Source organism: Talpa occidentalis, unplaced genomic scaffold (genome assembly GCF_014898055.3).
Source record: "Talpa occidentalis isolate TD23 unplaced genomic scaffold, MPIMG_talOcc4v2.1 talOcc4.9, whole genome shotgun sequence".
NCBI classification, from domain to species: Eukaryota; Metazoa; Chordata; class Mammalia; order Eulipotyphla; family Talpidae; genus Talpa; species Talpa occidentalis.
In genome coordinates, this window is record NW_023605305.1 from 27006432 (window position 1) to 27032831 (window position 26400).

At 44.0% G+C, this 26400-nt stretch overlaps 1 protein-coding gene and 1 pseudogene across 4 annotated transcripts in view; one reads left to right on the forward strand and one right to left on the reverse strand.

The window, feature by feature from the left end:
• The window catches only part of ST3GAL3 (ST3 beta-galactoside alpha-2,3-sialyltransferase 3), a 187181-nt gene that overhangs the window by 88314 nt on the left and 72467 nt on the right, over positions 1–26400 (forward strand). For all 4 annotated transcript variants that reach the window (XM_054691530.1, XM_054691531.1, XM_037500212.2 and 1 more), the window contains one exon: positions 6831–6873. In XM_054691530.1, the coding sequence (XP_054547505.1) occupies positions 6831–6873 (43 nt within the window). The remainder of the gene's footprint in view (positions 1–6830; positions 6874–26400) is intronic.
• Positions 23399–23835, reverse strand: LOC119236386 (60S ribosomal protein L26-like; annotated as a pseudogene).

Below are 26400 nucleotides of genomic sequence, written 5' to 3' on the forward strand. Positions count from 1 at the left end.
GGGCGGCAGGAGAGGTCTGCATGCCATGTGGGACCCTCCTCCGGTGGCCGGGGAGCAGCTGGGGATCGAACCGGCGCTGCAGAGGCTGCGGGCAGCTTCGCAACCCAGCGCTCAACCGCTGCGCCACCGGGGAGGCCCGCATGACTATTATTGAAGACTCTGCAGGGCCATTTCTTCAGCAATGAGTGGCCTATTTTAGTTGGGACAGGTCCTCATTCCATGTACCCCCGTGTCCTTTGTACTTAGTAGTTCACTGTGGCTCAGAGAGTGGCACCAAAGACCCCTCTCAAGACCGCTGGCAGCGGGACCTCTCTTGCTGGGGTGGGGTTTCCTGCCCAGTGGCCTGTCCCGCACAGATGTACGCTCCGATATGAAATGCCACAACTTTTACAAAATGCTAAGCTTTATAGATATTAAAAATACTCCTCCAACTGGTCTTCGTGGGAAGTGTTCACTCTCAGCATCAGCAGATGTTTAATAAGCATCTGTTCTGTGCAAAGCGCAGTGATGGTGGATGGGAGTTTGCAGTGGTTTTCACTGGTGCCTGGAAATGCCAGTGACAGGGCTGGCTCACACAGGGCAGCTCTGTTCCCTGACATTCCTTATGGGCTGAGTGGCCCTGGCTTGGAGAGCTTTCAGGGAGGTCACTCTTCATACTGAAACTGTCACAGCAGTGTGGGCTGTTTACACTTGGGAGCGGAGGTAGAAAGTGACAGCATTTGTATGTATGCTAAGATAAACATGAGGGGAATTAGGGTATCTAAATAGTGCTTATAAAAATATAATTTCCTTTATATCAGAGAATTATGAGCAAAATGAAATACAGAGTATTACGGAATATAAATGGAGACTAAAACAAAACAAAAATAAATATATTAAGATTTGTAGTTAAAAACTTAAACTTGTTTTTATGTTCATAAATTTTTAGTGGGCTGTTGGAAAAATCATGACACATTTTTTTTCTGTGTTCTTCAAAGAAAAAAATATATCATGATTTTTCCAACAGCCCAGTCTATCAGTGTTATGCCTGAAAAGACTTTATGTAACTCCAGGTAAGACTTCTTAATGATGCACTTTTAAAAAATGCTTAGTTGGAGCCTCCCCGGTGGCGCAGCGGTTGAGCGCTGGGTTGCGAAGCTGCCCGCGGCCTCTGCGGCGCCGGTTCGATTCCCGGCTGCTCCCCGGCCACCGGAGGAGGGTTCCACATGGCGCGCAGACCTCTCCTGCCGCCCGCTGCTCCCCTCAGCAGTGTGCTTCGGTCCTTCTGCCTGCTCTGCTCCCCGCTCTGGCTCTGGTGAATTCTCTCACCCTCCCGCGCTTCTGACTGTACCCAGTGCATGTATAAGCGAGAGAGAGAGAGAGAGAGAGAGAGAGAGAGAGAGAGAGAGAGAGAGAGAAAGAAAACATGCCTCTATATAAAAACAACAACAACAAAAAAAACAAACAAATAAAAAATGCTTAGTTGCATCAAAGAGAAATACTGTCCACACAAGTAACTGATAAAAAGTGTAAAAGCATTTTCACACTCATTCAAAAGCTTACAACGGTTGAAACTATGTTTGCAATATCCAATGGTGCTTCCTTTTCGTTATCAAAATTGCAGTGTTGAAATTTCTTGCAATAGAACAAATGGATTTCAAATCTAGTCTCATTTTTTTAATATCAAGTATTTCAAAATAGTGTGATGCTCTGTTACAGAATGCACATTTTTTAGAGCAGCTTGGTGACTGTAAAAGGCCATTAGCTGCAGATATACAGAGGTCATGGAGATAGCTGAGCACAGGTGTTTTGGGCTCCACCTGGAGCCATGCCCGGATCACAGCATCTTGGGTGACTCTGCTCCAGCAGCACTGGGGAGTCATACTCTTCCAGCTGCCTCACAGGCTTCTGTGTGTCCATGAGCAGTGAGGTGCTTAAGTAGATGTCACACACTCACAGCTTCTGGGGACCAGAGAGTGTCCCTTCAGATCCTGCTTTGCTGAAGCTTCCCTTCTTGGGCCCCAGACAAAGCTGTTTGCTAAAAATTATGCTCGAGCTTGTCTGCTAGTCAGGGATCTCCATGAGACAGTGAGCACGGATTAGACCAGCAGTAACAGCTCAGGAATGTGTAGCTGGGCCTGAGAGTAGAGTGATTTTCAGGTATGATCCCTGACTGGGTGGGAGGTGGGGCTATCATAGTTACTCAAGAGCTTTAAGAAGACTCTGTAGAGAAGGTTGCATTTTAGGCTTTGGTAAATGACAGAAGGGAATTACCTTGGCAAATTTGGAGTCATCAAAAGGGATCTCTGAAGTAAAAAACAGAAACTGACTTGAGGAGGAGTTCCTCAGGAGAGCAGGGCAGACTTTCTGTAGGCTGGCAGCTGCGATGTAGTCACTGGACGCCTGGGAGCCAGGAATGGCCAGAGCAAGGGAAGCACCACTGTGGAGGGTGGTCCAGCTGTGGCTACTGTCGCCAGCATCGTCTCATTGCAGCAAGGCATGGAGGAAGACAAACAATCAGGTCTGGGGCTACTTGTCAGGCTCCATTGATTAGTTAGTCACGCCATCTGTTCTTTCATTCAGCACAGTTATAGAACACCAACTCTGTGCCAGACCCTGCACTTGGTGCGAGAGAGACTGATAATTATAGGTTAGGATTGTGTGAGCAGGACAAACTGGCCCTGGTTAACGTAAAAACCCATCTCCTTGCTCACTGAGTATGAAGGGGTGAGATGCTGATATAAGCCAGGCCAGGGTTCTTCCCTCAGAGTTTTGCCATTAGTATAGAGGCTACTTCTTGACCCCCATACAGTGGTAGGTGATGTGTGTCTGAAAGTTACTGTGGCCATGTTTCCCAACTTGGAAGGAAAGTTAGTCAGGGAGAGTAAGAGGCCATACACATTCCTGTCAGTTTTTTTTTTTTTTTATAGAGGCATGTTTTTATTTATTTATTTATTTATTTTATTTGTTTGTTTGTTTTGTTTATACATGCACTGGGTACAGTCACAAGCGCGGGAGGGTGAGAGAATTCACCAGAGCCAGAGTGGGGAGCAGAGCAGGCAGAAGGACTGAAGTACACTGCTGAGGGGAGCAGCGGGCGGCAGGAGAGGTCTGCGCGCCATGTGGGATCCTCCTCCGGTGGCCGGGGAGCAGCCGGGAATCGAACCGGCGCCGCAGAGGCCGCGGGCAGCTTCGCAACCCAGCGCTCAACTGCTGCGCCACTGGGGAGGCCCATTCCTGTCAGTTCTGATTGTGCCGGAAGCAGTCTGCACCCTGGGCCTTTCCTGCTTCGGTGAAGCCTTAAATTGTCTTATTTGCAGCTAAGTTAGTGCAACCAGTATAGTGAACATGCAGGAAACATTGGGTTAATATCAGACACCTTCATCTGTCTCCCTCTGTCCCCTTAAAATATTTTCTGTGTTGGAAATTGGGCATTTTTTGATATGTCTGAGGTAATAAGAGTCCTACGGTCACATTGAATCACCGATTCCAAAATTAGAGTGTCCAGCCTTATGTAATAGGCATAGCTTTCACTTCATTCAAAGCTACAGTAACTTCCCCTCCCCATATTAGGGCTTTACCAGTGAGAGCCTGACCAGGGCAGGGCGTGTGCCTGCTTTGGTTTTTCTCCAGTTGCTGGTGCCATTTCTGGACTTTCTGGAATTGATGAAAAAGGTGGGGGAGAGAATGTGAGCAGAAAAGACAAAAGATCTTGTTGGCACTCTAAACTGGCAAGTGTTTAAAGCTTGTGGGGTGCTCTTGGGAGTGTTTTGGACACATCCTCTGAAGTTCCCCTGATGTGGGTCATGTAAGCTTAGGTCACCTAAGCCTGGCCCCTCACTATCTCTTCAGCTTGTGGGACTCCCAAAGCTTACGCTGGGCCTCCCTGCCGAGGGCCTGTCTGCCTCCTGGGCACATCTCTGGAACACCTGAAACAGCCTCCTATGAATTCATTCATTCATCTTCTGCAACAGTTTCCGGAGTGCAGGCCAGTTCCAGTGCAGCTGCTTCCTGTGACCAACCTCTGTTGTGGTTAGAGAGGTCAGGAGAAGGGGCCCATGGGCCATCCACCGTGTCCCTATAGTTTAAGGGCTATGTGTTGAACTTGCTTCACCAGGCTTGCCTGAGAGACAGCTACTGCCTGTTCTTCCCCTACAGGGAGGTGGGTTCGTAACACAGCTATCCCCAAGGAAATTTTTCAAATCATCTCTCCCATAATCTCGTATTACAGTTAACTTCTATAGTTGATGTAGAGAGACCTTTATTATGTAACATGCACTTTCAGATATTTCCTTTGAAAATCTGCATCTTAGTCTAGCACCACACTTTTAGCACCTGAAATTTATCACTTAGAGGTGTGACAAAAACATTCTCTTTTAGCATCCTGGTAGACCAATTTAATTTGGATTTATGACCATTTTGACCAAATAATCCTGGTAACAGCAGTAAACACATATTTACTTAATATTTACTTTGCGCAGCCACAAAAGAGACAGACTCAATGAACTCTTGAAGCTGCTAGCCGACTCCATAGACATATTTTGGTTGATCCTCCTAATCTTTAAAGTTTTCTTAAACTTGTTGCCAATATTTACAAATTGGGGAAATTTAACTTAAAAGACTCAGATTCTTGCCTTGCAAAAAATCAAAAGACATGGCAACACAGGGCCTGCCTCACTGTTCCAGATCATTAGCTGGAGGCCGGCCCTCCACCACGGAGCATGGTCTCCAGATGGACACCATCCCCTCTGGGCGCTGACAAAGAGGGCACTCAGTCAGTTGCCATTTATCATCCTCAGACTCACACAGTTACCTTTTCTTACAGAGTAAAGTGAAATATTCCTGCTACTTGGATCTTTTAACAAAAGAATGAAAACAGCAGTTAGTCCAAAAGAGCCATGGAAGGGAGATATAATTTCTTTAAAAATGCAAAGCATTCTTACATGTTTAACATGTTGTATGTATGATTACCAAAACTTAAGATGTCATTGGAAAATAACCCACACATATAATTATGATAATTCTACTGGACATATGTGATGAAAACAAGGCAGTTCAAAAGGATCTGTTTTTAATACAACTTTTGTTTTAGTTTTTTTGTTTTGTTTTAGTTTTAATAAGTAGCGTGAGCGCCTGTGAGAGGGCATTACATTCTTTTACTTCCCTCATCAATGTTATGTTCTTGCTTGGCCTCTGACATTTGTGTTTGCAGCAAGGAGAAAACAATCTCTGACTTCTCTGGGAGGAACCCACCAAAACATGGGTTTATGTGCAAAGCAGTCTTGACTGTCTCTAAGCAGTAGCAGGAATGCCTGTGGTTACGACCACATGGGGGGGAATCGACAGGTGTTTGGCAAGCTAATGAGGTTTTCTTTTTCATGGAATGATGAAACAGGACTGTTCAAGGAGTATTAAACGGTGGAAGTAATTTTTGTAAATTTTTTACATTTGGTTTTTAAATGGAAGCCTTTTTTTTTTTTGTATTGATTTTTAAAAGTTCCTGCTATCTTAAAGAAAGTCTCTCATCCATTTATCTGAGTTAAAGCAAAACCAGAATTGTTTTGAGGAAAGACTTCCTTTTCCCCATTCTCTAGGGAGACGAATCTTCTGTTGCGTTGTGTGACCCAGTTGGCATCTTCAATTTTAAGGGGAGGAGTTAATCTCACTGCACTTCACTGCTTGTGAAGTGCACACGTCTGGCCTTAGCGAGCCTTGCAGAATGAGCTCTATGAAGTGCTTGTCAGTACATGGAACTTCCCTGTCTTGGCCATTTGTGCTTATCAAGACTGAGTTCCTCAAGATCCCTGCTGCCTGGTCTTTTCTAACCAGTTGTTTGGTCTTGGTATTCTGTTTTATCTTCAGATTAATCCAGCTGAGAGCTGCATTCATAGACCATTTTGGAATAACAACTACACACACACTCACTTCCCCTTCTCCTCCCTTCTCCAGTAGTTGAACAGACTGTAAGCAACAATTCCACGACACTTCCTATCATTTTCCTTATGCAGGAATAGCTGTGATTATCCTGCTTTATTTTGAGGATGCTGTAAAGTGTTAAATCAGTGCTTTGCACTTAGTGTTAGCTGTGAGAAATCTTGGGGATAGATCTGTATTTTTTTTTTTTTTCAAATTCTGTTTATTGTAATTTCCCACCAGCAAGTCCATGGGACCTTTGGACATCACTTTTGTTCTTCTCCTGGCTACATGTTATTATTCCCCATGCTGTTTTCCAGGTTTCTTCTTTTTAAAATTCTAGTTCTTCATACAATTTTGTAAAACTGCTTCACCTTTGTGAATATATGAAGAAGCAAGCTATGAAGAACTTAAAAAAATTTCAATGATTTATCACTTGTTGCAATTGTCTTGCCAGTTTGTTTTTAAATTTTATTTTAAATCTCCTGTCTGTCAATTCCTTGTCATTGCCACAAAAGGATCATTGCCATGGATTTGAGGCCACATCTTCACTCCATAGTTAACATGGCTGATTTAGAAAAATTATGCTTAGAGCTCAGAGGAAGCAGCGATTGCTTCCCACCCTCTCACTTCTCCAGGGATCCAGTGTGTGGGTTACTGTATTTCAGTTTCAAGTACTACATTAATACAGGAAGGCAGTTGCATAGAAGCACAGGCCTGGTTGGCCTAGAAGGCCTGGAGAATACCTGGCTTTGAACCTGATGCTTTACAAAATCGGTGTTCAGTGAGAGTATTATGACTTAATTTAGTTAAGGTTTATGTATTTGGCTCTGCTCTTTGAAGCAGCATCTGTCCCCGCTGTCTAGGTCCAGGGTATGCAATCTGCTAGTGTCGACAGTGACTTGACCTTGGTGACATTTTCTGCTTTTCTTTTTCAGAGTATGATCGTCTGGGCTTCCTCCTGAAGCTGGACTCTAAACTGTGAGTAAAGTGAGAACATGCTTGACTCTGTGATAGACATGTCTGTGAGACCTGGGTTCCAACTTTGAAGGATCAGCTCTTATTCACTGGGGCCTCTGTCCTCAATATCTCAACAATATTGTGGAGCCTGTTACAGTCTACAGGATCCTGGAGAGGATGGAATTGTGGGTACAAACATAAGGCCGTAGATTTGACTCACACATATAGCTCATTATAGAAGGAGCCATTGTGAGGCGTTTGGGGGACAGTGTGGCCCCAGGAAAGGCTTCAGTAGAAGATGGTTGAGTCACAGGAAGCAGTGGTCTCTCAAAGGTGCTTTGCAGCCTAGCATGCAAAGCCTTCTATGATCAGGCCCCTGTCTTCTCTCAATTTAATTCCTGTCACTCCCACAGGTAAATCCTCTTTGTTTCTCTAGCTTTGCTAAAATTTCCTTTCCTAGCTTATATTCTAGGAAAACTCAGGCCACCTCCTCTTCCTCTATGCTTCCTATAAATTTTCTACCTCCATCATCAATTATCTCACTATACTATAATTGACTATGTAATAATTATTAGTTTATTAAGAATACAGACTCAGATCTAGACAAAGCTTGATTCAAATCCCACATTGCCATTTACTTTCCTTGTGATTTGAAACAAACTACTTAATCACTCTGAGCCTACTTACCTCACAGGTTTATTGTAAGGATTTATTTCAGTTGATTGATTTATAGGGGCGTAGGCTCTCTATTTCTCCCAGAATCCTTTCCTGTTCTGGCCTTCTTGCTGTTCCTACCTCCTAGTCAATACTATTAAGTGCTCAGTAAACACTGAACACGTGGATGTATGATAGATGGACACATGGATGGTTGAATGGATGGATGCATGGATGACTGTATACTTCCCCATTAGATTAAGATGCTTTAAGATCCATTCCCTCTCTGTGTTCATACTCAACACAGGATCTCTCACATAACAAATGTGCAATAAGTGATCACAAAACTACCTGTGAGCCTTTTTGCTGTTAGTCATCTTTATATGCCTGTACCCCTGTCATGTACCAGACACACTTGAAGATCAGATTTGTGTCTCCTTTCTTTCCTCTCTCTCTTTTTTTTTAAAGATTTATTTATTTATACAAGAACTGGGTTACAGGTCAGATGCACGGGAGGGTGAGAGGATTCACCAGAGACAGAGCGGGGAACAGAACAGGCAGACTGACAAAATAGTCTGCTGAGGGTAGACCCACTGCTGAGGGGAGCAGCGGGTGAGACAGGAAAGGTCTGCCACGCCATGTGAGATTCTCGCTGGCCGGCTGGGATCGAACCCGTGCTGCAGAGGCTGCGGACAGCATCACTGTGCAGCGCTCAACTGCCTGCGCCACCAGGGAGGCCCCTCCTTTCTTTCCTCTCTTGCTTGATGCCTTGAATCACTTCTTTTTTTTTTTTTGTTTTTTTTTGTTTTTGTTTTTGTTTTTTTTTTTTTTTTTTTTTTTTATATAGAGGCATGCTTTTATTTATTTGTTTGCTGGTTTCTTTGTTTGTTTTTTTTTTTTGTTTATACATGCACTGGGTACAGTCAGAAGCGCGGGAGGGCGAGAGAATTCACGAGAGCCAGAGCGGGGAGCAGAGCAGGCAGAAGGACCGAAGCACACTGCTGAGGGGAGCAGCGGGCGGCAGGAGAGGTCTGCGCGCCATGTGGGACCCTCCTCCGGTGGCCGGGGAGCAGCCGGGGATCGAACCGGCGCCGCAGAGGCCGCGCGCGCAGCCTCGCAACCCAGCGCTCAACCGCTGCGCCACCGGGGAGGCCCTTGAATCACTTCTGATGGTGATGGCCACCTCCATATAAGATGTAAAACCTGGGGCTTTTTGCCTTTCTCACCAAATTGTCTGGCATCTAGCCCCTTTTCCTGGCATCTGACCTCTTGGCTTTGGTGCCTCATTCTGTGAGTTCAGGTGTTGTCATTCTCCTAGGTTTTATACACCATAGAATGATGATTATGAGAGAAGAATGATGTTCTCTTTATCAAGCTTTAGAGAGTTATCAGCCACATGTTTACATTGGTGGTATGGGACTTGATTATGCTAGTACGTCACGGACTTTACTTTTAGAAAATCCTTAATTTAGTGTTCTGAGAAGAAAACAAATCAAGGGTAAGTTCTAGGCAAGTGAAATGCCACCAGAACAGAAGAGATATAGCAATTACCAAGTTGAATCACACTGATGAACAAAAGACATGTTATACAGAATATGTTAACTACAGTTTTTAAGCTATCTTCAGCAGCATAAGGAGAAGAATTAGGACATTGCTACTCTGCTGTTCTGGTTGGGTGGGCCACAGTAGGCTTTTGTATACCATGCAGGTTCCATGAGCCATTTGAGTCAACTTGGTCTTTAGCCTGGGGAACTGGTTTGGCCTTATTTGATTTAACTCACAATTTACTGTTACTGCAAAGAGTTTTCCAGTCCAATGCTATCTTCAGAAGAAAGCACAGATATGAGGGGAAAGTTTTGACTTGCTTCCAGGGAAAAGTTTCCAAATTAAGGATTCTTTTTTATGGGGGAGTTCCTTAGCCGTATTCAGAGATCAGCTCCCCTTGAGCTGCTTGAATTGTGTTCTGTTTGAATTGTGTTCTGCTTGAATTGTGTTCTGTTTCTGGTGTATGTGACCTGAATTTGGATCCGAAGACCTGGGTTTGAATTCTACCTGTGCTTAGAATTACATGACCTTAGATAGTTCACTTTACCTCTCTGAATCCCAATTTTATGAAAAAGGTAGATAATAATACTTCTTGAGGTTTTATGAAGAATAAAAAAAGAATCTATAAAGTGTAAGTATACAAATAATAAGAATTTATTTTTGTTTTGAGTGGATTCATAGATTCTGGAAAATTTTCAGCCATTATCTCTTTACATAGTGCCTTCATATTACTTTGTCTCCCTGTTCTGCTTCGGAAACTCTGATTAAATATTAGACTCCAGCCTCTCATTTTGGCCTCCAGATCTATTAATTTCTCTTCCATATTTTCCATTTTGATCCTTTCCACATTAAACTGGAATGAAAAGACTCTCATAAGGATAAACTAGAATTAAACCTGCACCTCAAACCAGGTCTGTAGGAAAGGTTGCCAGAATTTAGGGTGGATCTGGGCAATAAGTTAATGAAGCAGAACCATTTAATTTTTACAGCTAGGGTCCTTGTCACTCAAGTGATCTATGAACTCATTTGAAGGTATTCCAGGCTAGCAGTGTCTCCAAGCTTCCAGCAGAAGCAGATGCAGATCCTCTCTGAAAGAAGACATGAATTCCTCACAAATAACATGAGCAATGCGTGGAGAATAACCAAGCATACAAAGAAAAGAGACTGCATTGGTGAGAACCATGAAAAACAACAGACAACAGAGAGGAACCCACAAAGACTTCTGAAATTTGAATTACCAGACAGTTTTTAAAGCAATCATATATACTGTATCTGAGAAAATAAAAGACAAATTGAACTATATGCATGGCATAGGGAAGTATAAAATGTAAAAGACGGGAAAGACAAAAAAAAAGATTGGAAAGACAAAGAACTTCTGGAATTAAAAATATTCAGTGACTCAAATTCAAAACTCAATCAAAGGATTTAGCAATAGACTAGATACAACTGAAGATAGAGTTAGTGAACTGAAAGATAAGTAAAAAGAAATGATCTATAAGAGCACAAGGGACTATGGTGATGGTGCATGGGTGAATTGGTGGTATAAATTCTATGGGGACTACACCTGAGAAAAGAAAGCAAACACTGTTGGGCCTCCCTGGTGGTGCAGGCAGTTGAGCACTGCACTGTGAAGCTGTCCGCAGCCTCTGCAGCGTGGGTTTGATCCTTGCCAGCCAGTGAGAATCCCACATGGCGCAGCAGACCTCTCCTGTCTTGCCTGCTACTCCCCTCAGCAGTGTATTTCATCAGTCTGCCTGTTCTGTTCCCCGCTCTGTCTCTGGTGAATCCTCTCACCCTCCTGCATATCTGGCCTGTACTCCGGTTCTTGTATAAAATAAATAAATCTTAAAAAAAAAGAAAAAGAAAAAGAAAAAAAGCAGGGCCTCCTCAGTGGCGCAGCGGTTGAGCGCTTGGTTGCAAAGCTGCCCGCAGCCTCTGCAGCACTGCTTCAATCTGAGGCTGCTCTCTGGCCAGACCCACATGGCGTGGGTCCCACATGGCGTGCAGACCTCTCCTGCTGCCCGCTGCTCCCCTCAGCAGTGTACTTAGGTCCTTCTGCCTGCTCTGCTCCCTCCTCTGGCTCTGGTGAATTCTCTCGCCCTCCCGCGCTTCTGACTGTACCCAGTGCTTGTATAAATAAATAAATAAATAAATAAATAAAATTTCAAATAAATAAATTTTTTAAAAAAGCAAACTGTTTAAAATAAAAAAAGAACAATGATGTTTTATATATATATTTAAATGATTTAAAAAAATCTATAGCAAGGGTTGGCAGATGTTTCTGTAAAGGGCTGGATGAGTAATATTACGGTATTTTGGGGGGTCTTTTTTATCTCTGTTGTTACTGCTCATCTCTGCTGTCATAGTGTAAAAGTAGTCAGACAGCACATAGATGAGTGAGTAGTCTGTATTCCAATAAAACTTTATTTATAGACACTGAAATTTTATTTTATTCCCTGCTGCTTGTATCTACATAACAAAGTCTCTTGCCAGTGCTGTGAAAATTATTCAGAATGCTTACATGAAGTGAGATATAAAAACCTTTTCTTTTAACTGCAGGTTCTTGTTCAGAAGGGCGGTATTTTGAGGGAGTCTGGGATGGATTTTAAAGTCTAGTTCCATGTCTTACTAGTTATAATTTCAAGTTATTTAAATGCTAAGCCTGTCCCCACTATAAAGTAGGGATAATTGTAATTGCCCAAGGATGAGAGTCAATCTATCCTGTACCCTTCTCAGTATGTGAAGATATAACCCCAAAATGCAGTTTGGAACTTAGCTCCCTTCCTGTTCCGAGCCCTAGATTTCATTTCTTTACTCGCCCACTTAGCTAATATTTCTTGTGTACCACCTATGTGTTTGTAATTGGGATAAAACTGAAAATTCAAAGCCATATGAACAGTCTATAAGCTTGGCTGGAAAGGATGTCTTGTGAGCTAAGGTGGTGAGTGGGATGGGGTAGTGAGAATATTACAAGATAGTATTCTTGATACAAGCAATGAGCAGAATTTGGCGGAGGGTGGGGGGGGGTTGTTTTAAGTAACAATGCCATACTGAGGCCTTGGAAGCATACATGGAGTACAAAGAGGAGAGAAGAGATCCTCAAGTCTATGTGGTATAGAAGAAAGAGCAGTCTGCACTGCCCAGGGCTGTTTTCAGGGGAGACTCCGGTCTCTATGAAAGCAGAAGACTGGAGGAACATTCACTGAAGAAGGCGAAGCTATAAAGGAACAAGTCTTCGTGGGATATAGTAGAAAGTTAGGTATAGTCAATATACTTGAGAAAACGGGGAGGAGAACCCAGAACAGGCAGAGTAACTTAAAGGTAACAAAGCTGATGAGGCTATAATTGAGGGAGAGAAAAGAGTAACAGGTTGTGAGGCTGGTAAGATGTTGATTGCTGGCGTGAAGGTTACCTAAGACTCAATCTTGTGTGCCCTGGGGGTGGGCACTCAGGCTGTTCAGTGCACTCAGCCACACAGCCTGGCTCAGTGGTACCTCCTGGGGGTTAAGTGTGGTCCCTGGTAGGCTCTGGTTCTCTGAAAGGATCTATAAAGGTAGAAAGGATCTTTATAAGGTAGTGAGTGGGGTGGGGTAGTGAGAATATTCCAAGATAGTATTCTTGATACAAGCAATGAACAGAATTTGGTGGGGAGGGGGGGTGGTGGTGTTTAAAGTTGAGGGTCTTGGGGGGAGATTCAGGGATAAAGGCTGCTGCCCCAATATCAAGATGAGCACTTCCTTGTTCATTCAGTAAATTCTTGAGCAGCTGCTATGTGTCAGGCAGTATTCTATGATCTAAGGAAGTAGGAAATAAACAAAGTGTAATAACTAAAGTTTTCAGTGTTGTGGAAATTATATGTGATGGAAGAAAATCGAGCAGAGAATGCTTCTGAGAGGAGATTGCAAGTTTAAATGGGAGACATGGGATAAGCCTCATAGGGAAGCTGACATTTGAGATCGAGAGGCTTGAAGGAACAGAAGGTGTAGCAGCTCTGCCATTCTCTGGAGGCGAAGCATTTCTGACAGAACCCCAGGGAAATCTTTGTCCCAGTTATGAGGACTGATACTGTGATCCAGGAAAATGCCCATTCATCCCGCAGAGAGACTCCATCTGGAGGCCTGCAGGAACCAGACCGTGGTGGACAGGTGTGTTTCCTGAGCTGACGTCAGGCTTCTGGGAGCCGATTTTATTAAGGGGAGGTGTCATCTGTTTGTGTTGGGGTTGGTATGTGTTCCATGCATTTGCTCTGTGCTGTGGGCAAACACCTGTCTGGTGCCACCAGACTACATTGTACAGTCGCCCTGTGGAGCCAGCCAGGAGAGGACGGAGCTTTAATGCTCAGATTGTTTCATAAAGAGTTCCATGGAAGACAGGAAGATAAGAAGCCAAAACCCACAGACACTTGTGAAACCTAAGCCAGTTACGAAAGGTCTGTAGACGTGGGGCTATAGATTGCATCCCCTGAGGCACACTTGTTGTTTCCAGGACACCCTGCCTTGTTCCCTGGGCTGCAAGTGGAAAGTGTAGAACACCTAGCATGCCCAGTGCATACTGGACACTTTCTATGTTACCTGTTCCTCACAGCAGCCACTTAGATCATCTCATCCAGTCTCATGGGGTTTTTTTTGTTTTTTTTTTTTTTAGATTTTATTTACTTACTTTTGAATAGAAGAACTAGGGTATAGGCCAGAGGTGTGAGGGGTGAGACGATTCACCAGAGGCAGAGTGGGGAGCAGAGCAGAAGGATTGACTGAAATACACTGCTGAGGGGAGCAGCAGGCAAGACAGGAGAGCTCTACAGCAGGCAAGACAGGAGAACTCCCATATGTGGGTTGGCTCCCTGGCCAGGAATCAAACTCAGACCGTTGTGGTGACAGCACTGAGACTTAACCCTTAGGCCACCAGAGAGGCCCCAGTCTCATAACTTTTAAGGCCATCCACATGCAAATGACTCCTAGATTTAGAGTTCAAGTCCACTCCTCTTTCCCTGCACTCCACACTGTTTATCCAGTTACCGCCTTCACTTGCATGTATATTGGGTATCACACGCTTAATGTGTCCAAAACCAAATTTCTCATTCACATACCTCACTTTACAGAATCTTCCTTACCCTAGTAAGTGGGAACCTCATCCTTCCAGTTGCTCAGGTCAAAAACTCTTTGACACCAAGCTGGTCATCCACAAACCCTTTACTTCAATATCTTCAGATCCTATGACTTCTTTCTACCTTCACGACTATCACTCAGACCAAATTACCATCATCTGCCTCCTTGTTGTTATGCTCCTGTTTATCATGGTGCTGCCCTATGGTTTACTTCCACACTAAAGCCAAAGTGGGTCTGTTAAAATACGAGGTAGGTCTTGTTACTCCTCTGATCAGACCTCTGACTGCTCCTCATTGCTTTTAGAGTAAGAGCCAGAGTTTTTGTCACGTGCACTGGAGCCCTACACAGTCTACACCCCTAGTCTTTACTACTTTCCTTGTTTATTCCATAGTGGATTTCTTGCTGTGTTCTAAATATGCCAGGTCTGTTCCTGCTTCAGACTCCTGACATTTGCTCATTCGTTTGAAATGTTCTTCCCTAAATACCTGCAGAGACTGCACATTCTCCCACCTTTTCAGACCTTAGCTCAAATGCCATCTCTTACATAAGTCATCCCAGCCCATGCCATTTAAAATCCCACCTTCCATTGGCAGCCTCTGTTCCCCTTTCTGGATTATTTATCATTGTTGGATATCCCATGTTTTACTTGTTTGAGGATTATCTATCTTCCCAACTAGAGGGAGAGCAGAAGGGACTGTCTATTTTGTTTACTACTATTTGCTAACATCTAAAACAATGCCTAGTACTTAGTGATCACTCATAAATGTTTGTTGAATGAATGAATGCTGGGCAACTCCATGAAGTAGATGGTATTTTAATGCATTTTAACAAATGAGAAAATTACCATAGGAGCAATAATTAATTTACCTATATTCCCAGAACTTCCTGTGAATAAACCAGTATTTTAACCCTTATCTTTCCCAAATTCACACTGTCTTTCCCAAATTCACACTAAGTTTAAACAACTATATTATAAGGTAAGGAACTATGAATGTCGTGCTCACAGGTTTATTTCCAGAATAGTAGTGTTTGTGATGCATAGTAAATGTTCATTAAATCAACTAAGCACAGAGGAAGAGAAGATGAGAGAATAGTGCCACTCATAAAAACCCAGATCCTCCAAGTATTGATAGTGGAAGAGTTTGGGGAATGGGAAATATGGTGATGAGGATGACAGAGTGGCCCCGGCCCTTGGGGTCTTGAGTTCACGTCTCCTGGAGGCTTTGTCTTTTCAAGAATTACTGCCACCATAAGAGAGAGAGAGAGAGAGAGAGAGAGAGAGACCCAAACCAAAACAAACAAGAAAAAAAAAATCCTGCCGTTTCTCTTGGTTCCTTTAAGCAAAACTAAAATTATTTTACTAACAATTAAAAGGAGGACAACAGGAAATTTTATACTCCCAGGGTTCTTGAGAGTATAAAAATAAGTATACACCACAACTCTGCGGGATTTGTTCCAGGTTTACAAGTCCGGTCAACATTAGAAAATCAATGAATGTAACCCATCATTTCAGTAGACTAAAGAAGAAAATAATCATATCTATAGGTGTAGAAACAGCATTTGATACAATTCAAACATGATTTTAGAATTCATTTGTCAAAAGGTGTAGAGTGGCTGAATAGATTTCAAAACAAAGCCCAACCTTCTGCTGTTTACAAGAAATCCATCTTACCAACAAAGACAAGCACAGACTTATTGTTAAAAACTGGAAGACAGTCCTGCAAACAAATGGTAATCAAAAAAGTCAGCAACAGCTGTATTTATATCCGATAAAATAGATTTCCAATTAAACAAGGTAATAAGAGATAGAGATGGACATTACATAATAATTACCTCAAGTTCAAAAATTTTCATGTAGCAGGAAAAACAAAAAGGTTAAAAAGGCATCCTATTGAGGGCCTCCCTGGTAGCACAAGGGGTTAAGCAATACACTATGAAGCAATCGGCAGCCTCTGCAGCACAAGTTCCATCCCTGGCCGGCCAGGGAGCAACCCACATGGCGCAGCAGACCTCTCCTATCTCGCCCACTGCTCCCCTCAGCAGTGTATCTCAGTCAGTCTGCCTGTTCTGTTCCTCACTCTGTCTCTGGTGAATTCTCTCACCACCCCCAGCATCTCTGGCCTGTACCCCAGCTCTCATATGCATAAATAAATAAAATTTTTTAAAAGATTTATTTTTATGCAAGAGCTGGGGTATAGGCCAGAGGTGCAGGAGGGGGAGAGGGTTCACCAGCGACAGAGCAGGGAGCAGAACAGGCAGATGACCGAAATACACTGCTGAGGGGAGCAGTGGGCATGACAGGAGAGGTCTGCCACACCACGTGGGAATCTCCCTGGCCAGCCGGGAATCGAACCTGTGCTGCAATGGCTGCGGACAGCTTTATAGCACTGCGCTCAACCTGCTGTGCCACTGGGGAGGCCCAAATAAATAAATCTTTAAAAAAAAAAAAAAAGGCATCCTATTGAATGGAAGAAAATATTCACATAACATGTAACCAACAAGGGGTTAATATTCAAGATACATTATAAAAACTCATACAGTTCAACCCCAGAAAAGCAAACAACCCAATTAATAAATGGGCAGCAGCTCTCTGAACAATTTACCAAAGAGGATATCCAGAAAGGTAAATAGATATATGAAAAAATGTTTGTCATTGCTTCCAAAAGAGGTGCAGGTTAAAACCATAATGAAATAGCATTTCACACCCATGAGAATGACACATTAAAAAGACCCCAACAACAAGTACTGGCCTCCTGGCCAATGAGGAGTTTGGAGAGAATAGTCCAAGTAGGAAAAATGAAAAGAACCAATTTTTTTCTCCTTAAAGTAGAGGAATCTGGAAGTGATAAAAGCATAAATCAAAGTTTAAAACAGTAGAAAGAGTAATTGCATATCTTCAAAACTGCCTCTGATATAACAGTGTTGCAGTCCTATAAAATATGTATTATTGGGCCTCCCCAGTGGCGCAGCGGTTGAGCGCTGGGTTGCGAGGCTGCCCGCAGCCTCTGTGGCGCCAGTTCGATCCCCGGCTGCTCCCCGGCCACCGGAGGAGGGACCCACATGGCGTGCAGACCTCTCCTGCCGCCCGCTGCTCCCCTCAGCAGTGTACTTCGGTCCTTCTGCCTGCTCTGCTCCCCGCTCTGGCTCTGGTGAATTCTCTCACCCTCCCGCGCTTCTGACTGTGCCCAGTGCATGTATAAACAAAACAAAACAAACAAACAAATGAATAAATAAATTTAAAAAAAGCCTCTATTAAAAAAAAAGATTATTAAAATATGTATTATTGTAACAATTTTAAGAGTTAAGAGGAAACTGATGATCTCCTATTTGTAGTTACATAACTAGTAAGTGGAAGAGCTTGTCACTTAAACTCTGGTCTTTTTACCTTTATATCCATTATTCTTTCTGCCAAAGAAGGCAGGGCTTTGGTGAGAACAGGATAGTTTAGAGTCAGTTTCTCTGGCCAGAAAGAGATGGTACTCCTTTGGAGTAAGGCCACTCCAAGGATGTGCCAAGCCCCAGACAAATATATTTCAGCCTCTGCTGTATAAGCACGTTGGTAGGGCTGTGTGAGATACAGTGATTTATTGGTGAGGATTTAGAACAACAGGGAAAGAAAAGATACTGATGTATTTGCTTATTATCCAGTCAGTGTTGTGAAGGTTCGTCATAGCATCCAGAAGCCATCACTTTCTGTTCATGAAGCATCTCTTCATGTTTTTTATTGTCGAGCGCATCATTCTTAATTTCACATCTCCCACCATGAGATAAAGGTGGCAATACCACTATTAATCACAGTGCCGTGGCTCCCTGGACCCTGTCTTACAGAAACAATATCTCTCTTGTCTCTTCAGCCCTCCAGTACCATTTATTTCATGCTGTTACCTCATTTCTCATGACACCACATAGACTTCTCCACAGACCACCCAGCAGTACTGGTTCCAGCGACTCTTAGGGGTTGTGACTCTGCTTTGTTGGTGATGATCACAAACACCAGGCTTCCCACAGGATAGGCAGGGAAATGTGAATGGTAACTAGTTTTCTGGTCATATTAAAATGATCATTTAAACTACCAAGATTCGGCCTCCCTGGTGGCACAAGGGGTTAAATATTGCACTATGAAGCAATTTGTAGCCTCTGCAGCACGAGTTTGATCCCCGGCCGGCCAGGGAACAACAACATGGCACAACAGACCTCTCCTGTCTCGCCCCCTGCTCCCCTCAGCAGTGTGTTTCAGTCAGTCTGTCTGTTCTGTTCCCCACTCTGTCTCTGGTGAATCCTCTCACCCCCCGCATCTCTGGCCTGTACCCCAGCTGTTGTATGCATAAATAAATAAATCTTAAAAAAAAATAAACTACCAAGATTGAGTGACGAAGAAATAAAAAATTTGAATAACCCAGTCATTAGCAAGGAGGTTGAATCATTAATCAGAAACCTCCCAACAAACAAAAGTACAGGGCTAGCAGGCTTCACTGGTAAATTCTATCAAATATTCAAAGAATAATTACAATTCTCAAACTTTTCCAAAAAATTAGAAGGGAACACTTTTTTTGCTCATAAAATAAACACAAATTCATTTTATGAGGCCGAGATTATCCTGATACCACAACCAAAGAAGGTTACTACAGGTAAAGAAAATTGCCAGCAAGTATTGCTGATAAATATAAATTCTCAACAAAATGTTGAATAAAATTCAACATTTATTCATGAAAAAACTCTCTATGATGTGGATGTAGAGAGAACCCTATACATCAGCGTAGTAAAGCCCATATCACAGCTAACCTTGTACTCAGTGCTGAGATATGGAGCAAGACAGGGATGCCCACTTTCCCCACTTTTGTTTACCATAGTACTCGAAGTTCTAGCCAAAGCAGTTAGGGCAAAGAAAGAAATAAAACGCATCCAAATTGGAAAGGAAGATGTAATACTGTGTATTTGTAGTTGACATGATATTATATGTAGGAAACTGAAGACTCCACCAAAAAATGGTTAGAACTAGTACATAAATTCAGTAAAATTGCTGGTTTTAAAATTGACACCCAGAATCAAGTTGCATTTCTATATACTAAAATGAACTAACAGGAAAAAAAAAATTCCATTCGTTATTGCTTCAAAAATACCTAGGAATTTAACCAAGGAGTTAAATTTAACCAAATTTGTTGAAAGACCCATAAGGTGAAAACTATAAGACATTGATGAAAGAAATTGAAGATACAAATAAATGGAAGGATATTTCATGGTTTTGAAGTGGAAGAATTAATATTGTTAAAATGTCCAAAAGAAATCTACTATCAGAACTATCCATAGATTCAAAGCAATCCCTATCAGAACTTATTGTTTGAGGTTTTAGGATGTAAACCTAGAACAACACATCTCCCAACCATGTATTCTCTTGGGCTCCTTATGCCCTGCATGTTTGGGTTTCAGGGCTGTCCTGCTTTAGAGGTTTACTCTAAAACTAAATTAGATAACTGTCTAATTAACTATCTGACATATGACTTATGCTCAATAAATGGTAGTTCTCTTGTTCTTTTCACTACCACCAGAAAAAGGATTTTTTTTTTTAAAGTATAGAAACATTGAATTGAAGCAGATTTCTGGTTGAGAGCCACTGAGATTGCCTATGCAGCTGAGGCTAAGTCTTTTCAAGAGCTTACTGGAATACATCCTTTGAGCCAAGTTGAAGTAAATTATAAGGCTTGGAGACAAAGATAAGCTGCAGTGATGTCGGCTGTGGAATTGCCGATCAAACGGCAGGGTGCTGGTTTGTGGAAAAGATATTGCAGTGCCCCAGAGCAAAAGCTGAAAGGCAGGGCCTCCAGAGCTGAGAAATATGACAAATGCCAGATGGTTCAGATCAAGCAGTCCCTCTTACAGTGATGGAAGAAGACATTTGACAGTGCTGTTGGGTTTGTCATAGATTGCTCTAAGTGGAGCAAAGACTGCACTGAAACCCAAGTCAGCTTTGGAGTCCACAGAGAGCAAAGGGCCACTGATGCTCCAGGCAGAATGGATCAGCAGCTCCCTACCACCAAGGGTGAATGAAGACACTGAAGATAAAGCAAGAGCCAGCAGACTTACAATAATGGGGCTGGGTGGAAATAAAAAATGAAAAATGGGGTTCTCCCCTCGTGGCACAGTGGTTGAGTGCTGGGCTGCGAAGCTGCCCACAGCCTCTGCAGTGCTGGTTTGATCCCCGGCCCCCGCCGAGGGTCCCACATGGCGTGCAGACCTCTCCTGCTGCCCGCTGCTCCCCTCAGCAGTGTATTTCATCAGTCTGCCTGTTCTGTTCTCCACTCTGGCTCTGGTGAATTCTCTCACCCTCCCGCACTTCTGACTGTACCCAATGCTTGAATAAATAAATAAATTTAAAAAATTTTTTTTAAAAAATAAAATCTTTAATGACTGAAAAGGATTGTTTAAGGTAATTGAAGTTACTGCTTCCACTTCCCAAGTCATGTCATTGTCCCAGAGACAAGCCTCTTATAATTGGAGAAAAGCATCTTTATCAGAACGCTTAAGAGGACAGAACTGAAGAAGCAAGGGTGAGCTCTGTGCTATGGTTCTCATCTCTGTGTTCCTGCATAGCCTCCTGACTCAGTAATAATAGCTAGCTTTAAATTGCTGTATTCACTTGAAAGGAAACTAATACTTATTGACTATTTCTTGTCAGGCAGCATACCAGGTATTGCATACATGGTCTTATTTCATTCTCACAAGTGCCTTGAATTCTGACCCTATCACTAAATTAGCACATGGAATGAGGAACAGGGCCTCATAGGGGGGCTGAGTTGAGTCCCTTTGAGAGGGTTCTAGAAATTAGACCTCTGACCACGTGATGCTCATCATTGCTCTATAAAGTCCTCAGGAATAACCTTCAAAGTCCCTTCTTCATTTTCCCAGCTATCACCACTTCTCTACACTTTCTGTCAGTCACTCCAAGTCAAGGTAATCAATTGAATTCAGTCCAATGAATATTTTTTTGGGTAGTTGTGTACTCTCCTGTGCATTAGGCTCAGCTTTCATGGTCTAGGTTAGAAAGATAGTTAAATGCACAGCTATTCTCTGAGTTAACAAGTGCTAGGCCTTAATCACATCCTGGTCATCATTCTACCCTAATCCCAACCAGTGTCCACATGGCAACAGACTAGCAATTGGCATGTGTCGAGGGATATATTACTCAGTTCTTTATTCTCAACATAATCCTCACTACAACTTACTGAGTACTAGTATGATCCCTGTTTTTAAAATATGGAAATTAAGGCAGAGAACAATTAAATGACATGTCAAAGTGACACAGCTAGTCAGGGATAGAGCCAGGGTACAATTCCAAGCAGAGTGACCCTGTTGCTTCTAAATATTTTGGCGAGTGAGTGAGTGAATGAATGAGAGGGAAGAGGGGAAGGAGGAGAAAGAGAAAGTATGGAAACAAGTGTGCCCAAATAAGGTAAAAATTAGCTCTAGGTGAACTGGAGCTCAGAGGTTGGTTCTACTGAGGAGAGGAAGCAACTGTGAAAAGTGTCCATAAACCAAGAGGTGCCTAAAGTGAATGTTGTGAAATGAACAGGTAGTCGTCGGTGGGGGGAGGCTGGGCAGGCAGATAAGCGAGCCCTGCTGCTTTCATGCTGGACACCACCACTCCCCCTCCCCCCCGCCCTTGCCTACTCAGGACAGTTGTACAACTACCCCATCTCCACTGCATCTGAGTCTTCTTCTTTGTCCAGCCTGTTTATAAACTTGCCAAGATATTTCCCAACCTGAAGTACGTTATCTTTCCCTTCATTCTCCCTCCAACTGTTGCCCCATTCCTGTCTCCCTTTATAGCAAAACTCCTAAGAACAGTCTATATTCCATGACACCAGTTTTTCTGTTTTTTTCCTAAATCCAGTAAAATCTCATCACCACACTCCAGTGACATGGCTCTCGTCAAGGAATGAAGTCCCTGTCACTGGATCCTCTCGCCTTACCAGGCCACCGCAGTGCTCGGCACAGCCTGTCCCCGCATCCTTCTCGGACACTGCCTTCCCTTGGGAACTGAGGCATCACTCTCTCCTGCGGATTTTCTGTCCCAAGCTCCTGTGAGCCTCCTGCAGTGATGCACCTCACCACCCAAGTGTTGATCTTTACAGTGACACCCATCAGGGCATAGTCCCTGGAAATACTTAAGTGATTTCCCTCCCCAGCTCCCCACCGCTCCTGCCCCTGCCCCACTCCGACCAAATCCATACTTGAGCCAAGTGGGCAAAGCCTGCCTGCCCCTGCTGCCCTGTCTTTCATGCCATTGTGGGTGGTGCTCTCGAGGACAGCCAGCCCTCCAACTGTGCTGTCCCACCACATCCTCCCAGCTCCCTGGGAATTGGTGGTTCCCATTTGCAGCAGAGGAGCCTGAGAGTCAGATTTTCCATCTCTTGCGCAGGAGCACAAAGGAGGCAGATATCCTCTGTCAAAGTTTCTGCTTCCAGATCCTCGCTCCTCCCATTTACCACCCCTCGCCGGGCCTGGTTGCTTCAACTTAAGTGCTCTGGGTGAAGCGGGAGGGTGTTAGTCTGACTCCTTTTGGCTTCCAGTCTTCCATCTGGGTTTCCTCTTGAGAGTGCAGTCGTTTATTCCTCGCTTCGCCCCAGGGACGTGGTGGTCACGTCTGCAGGACAATGGAGGCTCTTACGGGTTGAAATACTAAATCTCCCCAAATGAAAGGCCATCTGCAGAGTATGAGAAGAACAAGGGCTGAATGATTTGATCAGACATCTGTGGGGCCTCCTGGCATTTGGAGTGTGAGTGCCTTAGAGAAACTAACTATTCTGGCCTCAGGGAATTGGCGACTGTTAATCTTGGTGATTTTGACCGCTGACTGCCCCAGAGGTCCCAGCTTGCTGTATGACTCAGAATCCCCAACACTCCCCCTATTCTTCTCTCACTGGGATAGTCAGGAGGCCATTTCTAAGGCATTTTAATTTGGTAATAACTTGACTGGCCCACTGTCCTGGAGCTGCGTATTGTAGAAGTCACTGTTGCTGTCTAGATGGGTGTTGAGTGAGAGCTGCTCATCTTTGATGTCTCCCTGCCTTGTTCAGCCTGGGGAGAGCCTTCCTACTGGGTTCTGGCCTCCCAGGTGCTCCAGCTATCAGGGCAGCCTCTCCTCCACAAAATGTCCCCTGAACCCAGGGATCCTGGGCTGTCCACAGTCCTTATTCTTTTTTTTTTTTTTCATTTTAGTAATGAAAGTTGTATATAACACTACTTTATTCCTGCATCTTCTCAAATGTTTCTTCCTTGTGTTTGAGCTTTTCCTTTCCTACTTGGTGAGGTCTGGCTTTGCATTTTAGAACCTTTTGCCGTCTCCGTCCAGTTTCAGTCTAGTGATGACCACCTCTGGGGGGGTGAACGCCCCCATGATTGCCTGTGCCACTGGCCTTCTCCCTCTGCACTCGTTCAATGTAGGTGACATGTTTCTTCCTCTAAACTTGGATACTAGGTTGATTTGCTGCCCGTTATAGTGTCCTCCAACAGCCTGAACTTCCTCATCCTTCTGGATGGGCATGGATCAGACTCTGGGCTTCTGCCTCAGCTCTTTAGGAAGAGGGGAAGACATGAGCATCCTACAAATGTGGGAGGGTGCATTGAAATGCCTTTGACAGTTCTTGCTCCTGTGAGAAGTCCCAAAGTGATTGAACCTCATTTTGGTCACTGGGCTTCAGCAATGGCCGCAAAAGGGAAGAGCACAGCCCTTGTTCTTAAAGCACCTTGCCAGATGTTGATGGTGTGAACCAGAGAGAGGAAAGATATTGCTCAACATTTGCCACACGTATTTCAGCAATGCACTGTGTTAAAAGATCAACCATCTTTCATCTTCTTTGTGAAACTTTCTGGGATTTAGAAAGACCTCAGGAACCCTCAGTACAAGGCCAGCTGAGCAGAGGGTGGGGATTGAGAGACAAGGATATAAGGGCCTCAAAATGCCTCCCTGCTTGTGTACATATTTCAAAGAACTGTATGTGGCCTTACCCTTTTCTGCATCCATCTCCAGCCACACAACCACTGTGTGCCATCCCTGCTCGCTCTGTGGCAGCTCTCACTGGGGCCCACACCAGGGTAGTGTCCTGTACCGCTGTTAGCAAGTTCAAGTCCAGTATCTGTGCTGGCAGTCTGCCCTTGGGTAGTCTCTCTTCATCTCTCTGAGCCTCATGTGTAGACTGATTAATTAATAGAGAAGTAATTGAAAAAAATCTATAGTATTTTAATCACTGTGCCTAGTACAAAAGGTCCCAGTAAGTTTAGTAATTACACTGGAGTTTATATTTTATTTCTAAAATGTAGTTCTTTACATAGAAAATATTATTATATAAATTCTCTTGTTAAATCTTTGACTTTCTTTTGCTTACCAAAGAAAGTCCCAAGTCTAACTTGTCAGTCAGCATCTTCTTTTGCATAGCAGACTTTCCATTTCATTGTATAGAAGACTAAAATAAATGTAGATTTCTAGACGAAATTGCATATGGATACAGATGAGTTTGTCAAAATTCAGTGAGCAGCCACTCCATGTAAGACCCACCGGGGCACATGGATGAATCACGCATGACACATGCTAGCAGTGACATCATCGGCTATCTCATACAGAGATGGCTACCCCGCCCCTCCCCCACCTCACCTAGTCCCTGCCCACGGCAGCCCCAAGGGAAGGCTTGCCACAGGCCCCAGCACAGCAGAGCAGCTGGGCATCAGTGTGCTGGCATTGGGCCCAAGGGTGGAGGCAGAGGAGGTTGGGACTGGAAATTGGCGAACTGCCAGGGCTCACTTGGGTGCCCCAGCATGCGGGCCTCCTGGCAGCCAGTTAGCGTGTCCTGTTCTTCCCTTGAGGTTTTCCTTGGATTGCATTGGCTTTTGGTGGCAAGGTGGTGACTCCAGCCTCATAGTAAAGACACAAGGACATTGAAACCCAAAGATGCAAGGTGACTAGACTGCAGTCACACAGCAAAGCCAGGGCTAGAACATGCATGTCTTTAGGAAAATATTCAGTAATCTCTAACTTGTGGGTTCCAGAGATTCGCCTGTTTCCAGGCCAAGTGCAGTGAGACTTTCAGGGTCATCATGGTCCTTCAGAGGTTATAGGGGTCTTCTATGTACCCATCCCTGTGCAGGGATAAACCAGACTCTAAACCAGACTCCCTCCATAAAAAGAGGGGGAGATACTACCAGCAACCTCAGCACAGTATGGCAGGTGCTGATGGGGATAGGCACGTCTTGCAGGTGGCAGGGCATGACTGTGGGAGCACAGAGGGGGCACTTTGCCCAATCTCAGTAGTGAGATTGACTACTGAGCCCATTTGTGAAGGACCAGTCGGCATAGCCAGGTGGAGAAGGACAAGGAAGAACATTCCAGGCAGAGAGTTAAGGAGAGCATCCTCAACTAAATTCCTTTTTTTTTTTTTTTTTTTTATAGAGGCATGTTTTATTTATTTACTTATTTGTTTGTTTCGTTTATACAAGCACTGGGTACAGTCAGAAGCTCGGGAGGGTGAGAGAATTCACCAGAGCCACAGGGGGGAGCAGAGCAGGCAGAAGGACCGAAGTACACTGCTGAGGGGAGCAGCGGGCGGCAGGAGAGGTCTGCGCGCCATGTGGGACCCTCCTCCGGTGGCCGGGGAGCAGCCGGGGATCGAACCAGCGCCGCAGAGGCTGCGGGCAGCTTCGCAACCCAGCGCTCAACCGCTGCGCCACCAGGGAGGCCCTCAACTAAATTCTTGATGGCTACAGTAATCCCTACCACATCCATGTGACCTGTATCCAGGCACTGTGAGTGGCTCTGCTGGCTGGGTCATAGTGTGTGTGCAGAGACAGGGCAGGTAAGCCTGGGTATATAGGAACATTGCAAGGAAGACTAATGATTTTATTTCAAGCCTGAGCATCTTCTCCTGTAGGTCTCCAGGCTCCACTTTCCTAGTCTGGGAGCCTGGATGGTGTTTCTGATTTTCTTGGTATCAGGCTTACTGCATAGAATCTGCAGCACCCATACTGGATTGGGCAGATACCATATTCTATTGAGGGGCTTTGTTTATTTACTTACCTGTTCCCTTAGAGTTTTTGTTCTGTTTTGCTTTTCCCCCTGGATGCCTTGATGCGGAAAAGGAGCTGAAGTGCTGATCATAGGGATGAAGTTTTATTCAAAATTTAAACACCGACAGCCCTTGATGAATTAATAGGCACTGACTACTCAGTGTCTGGCAAACTGTGACTTTCCTTCTCT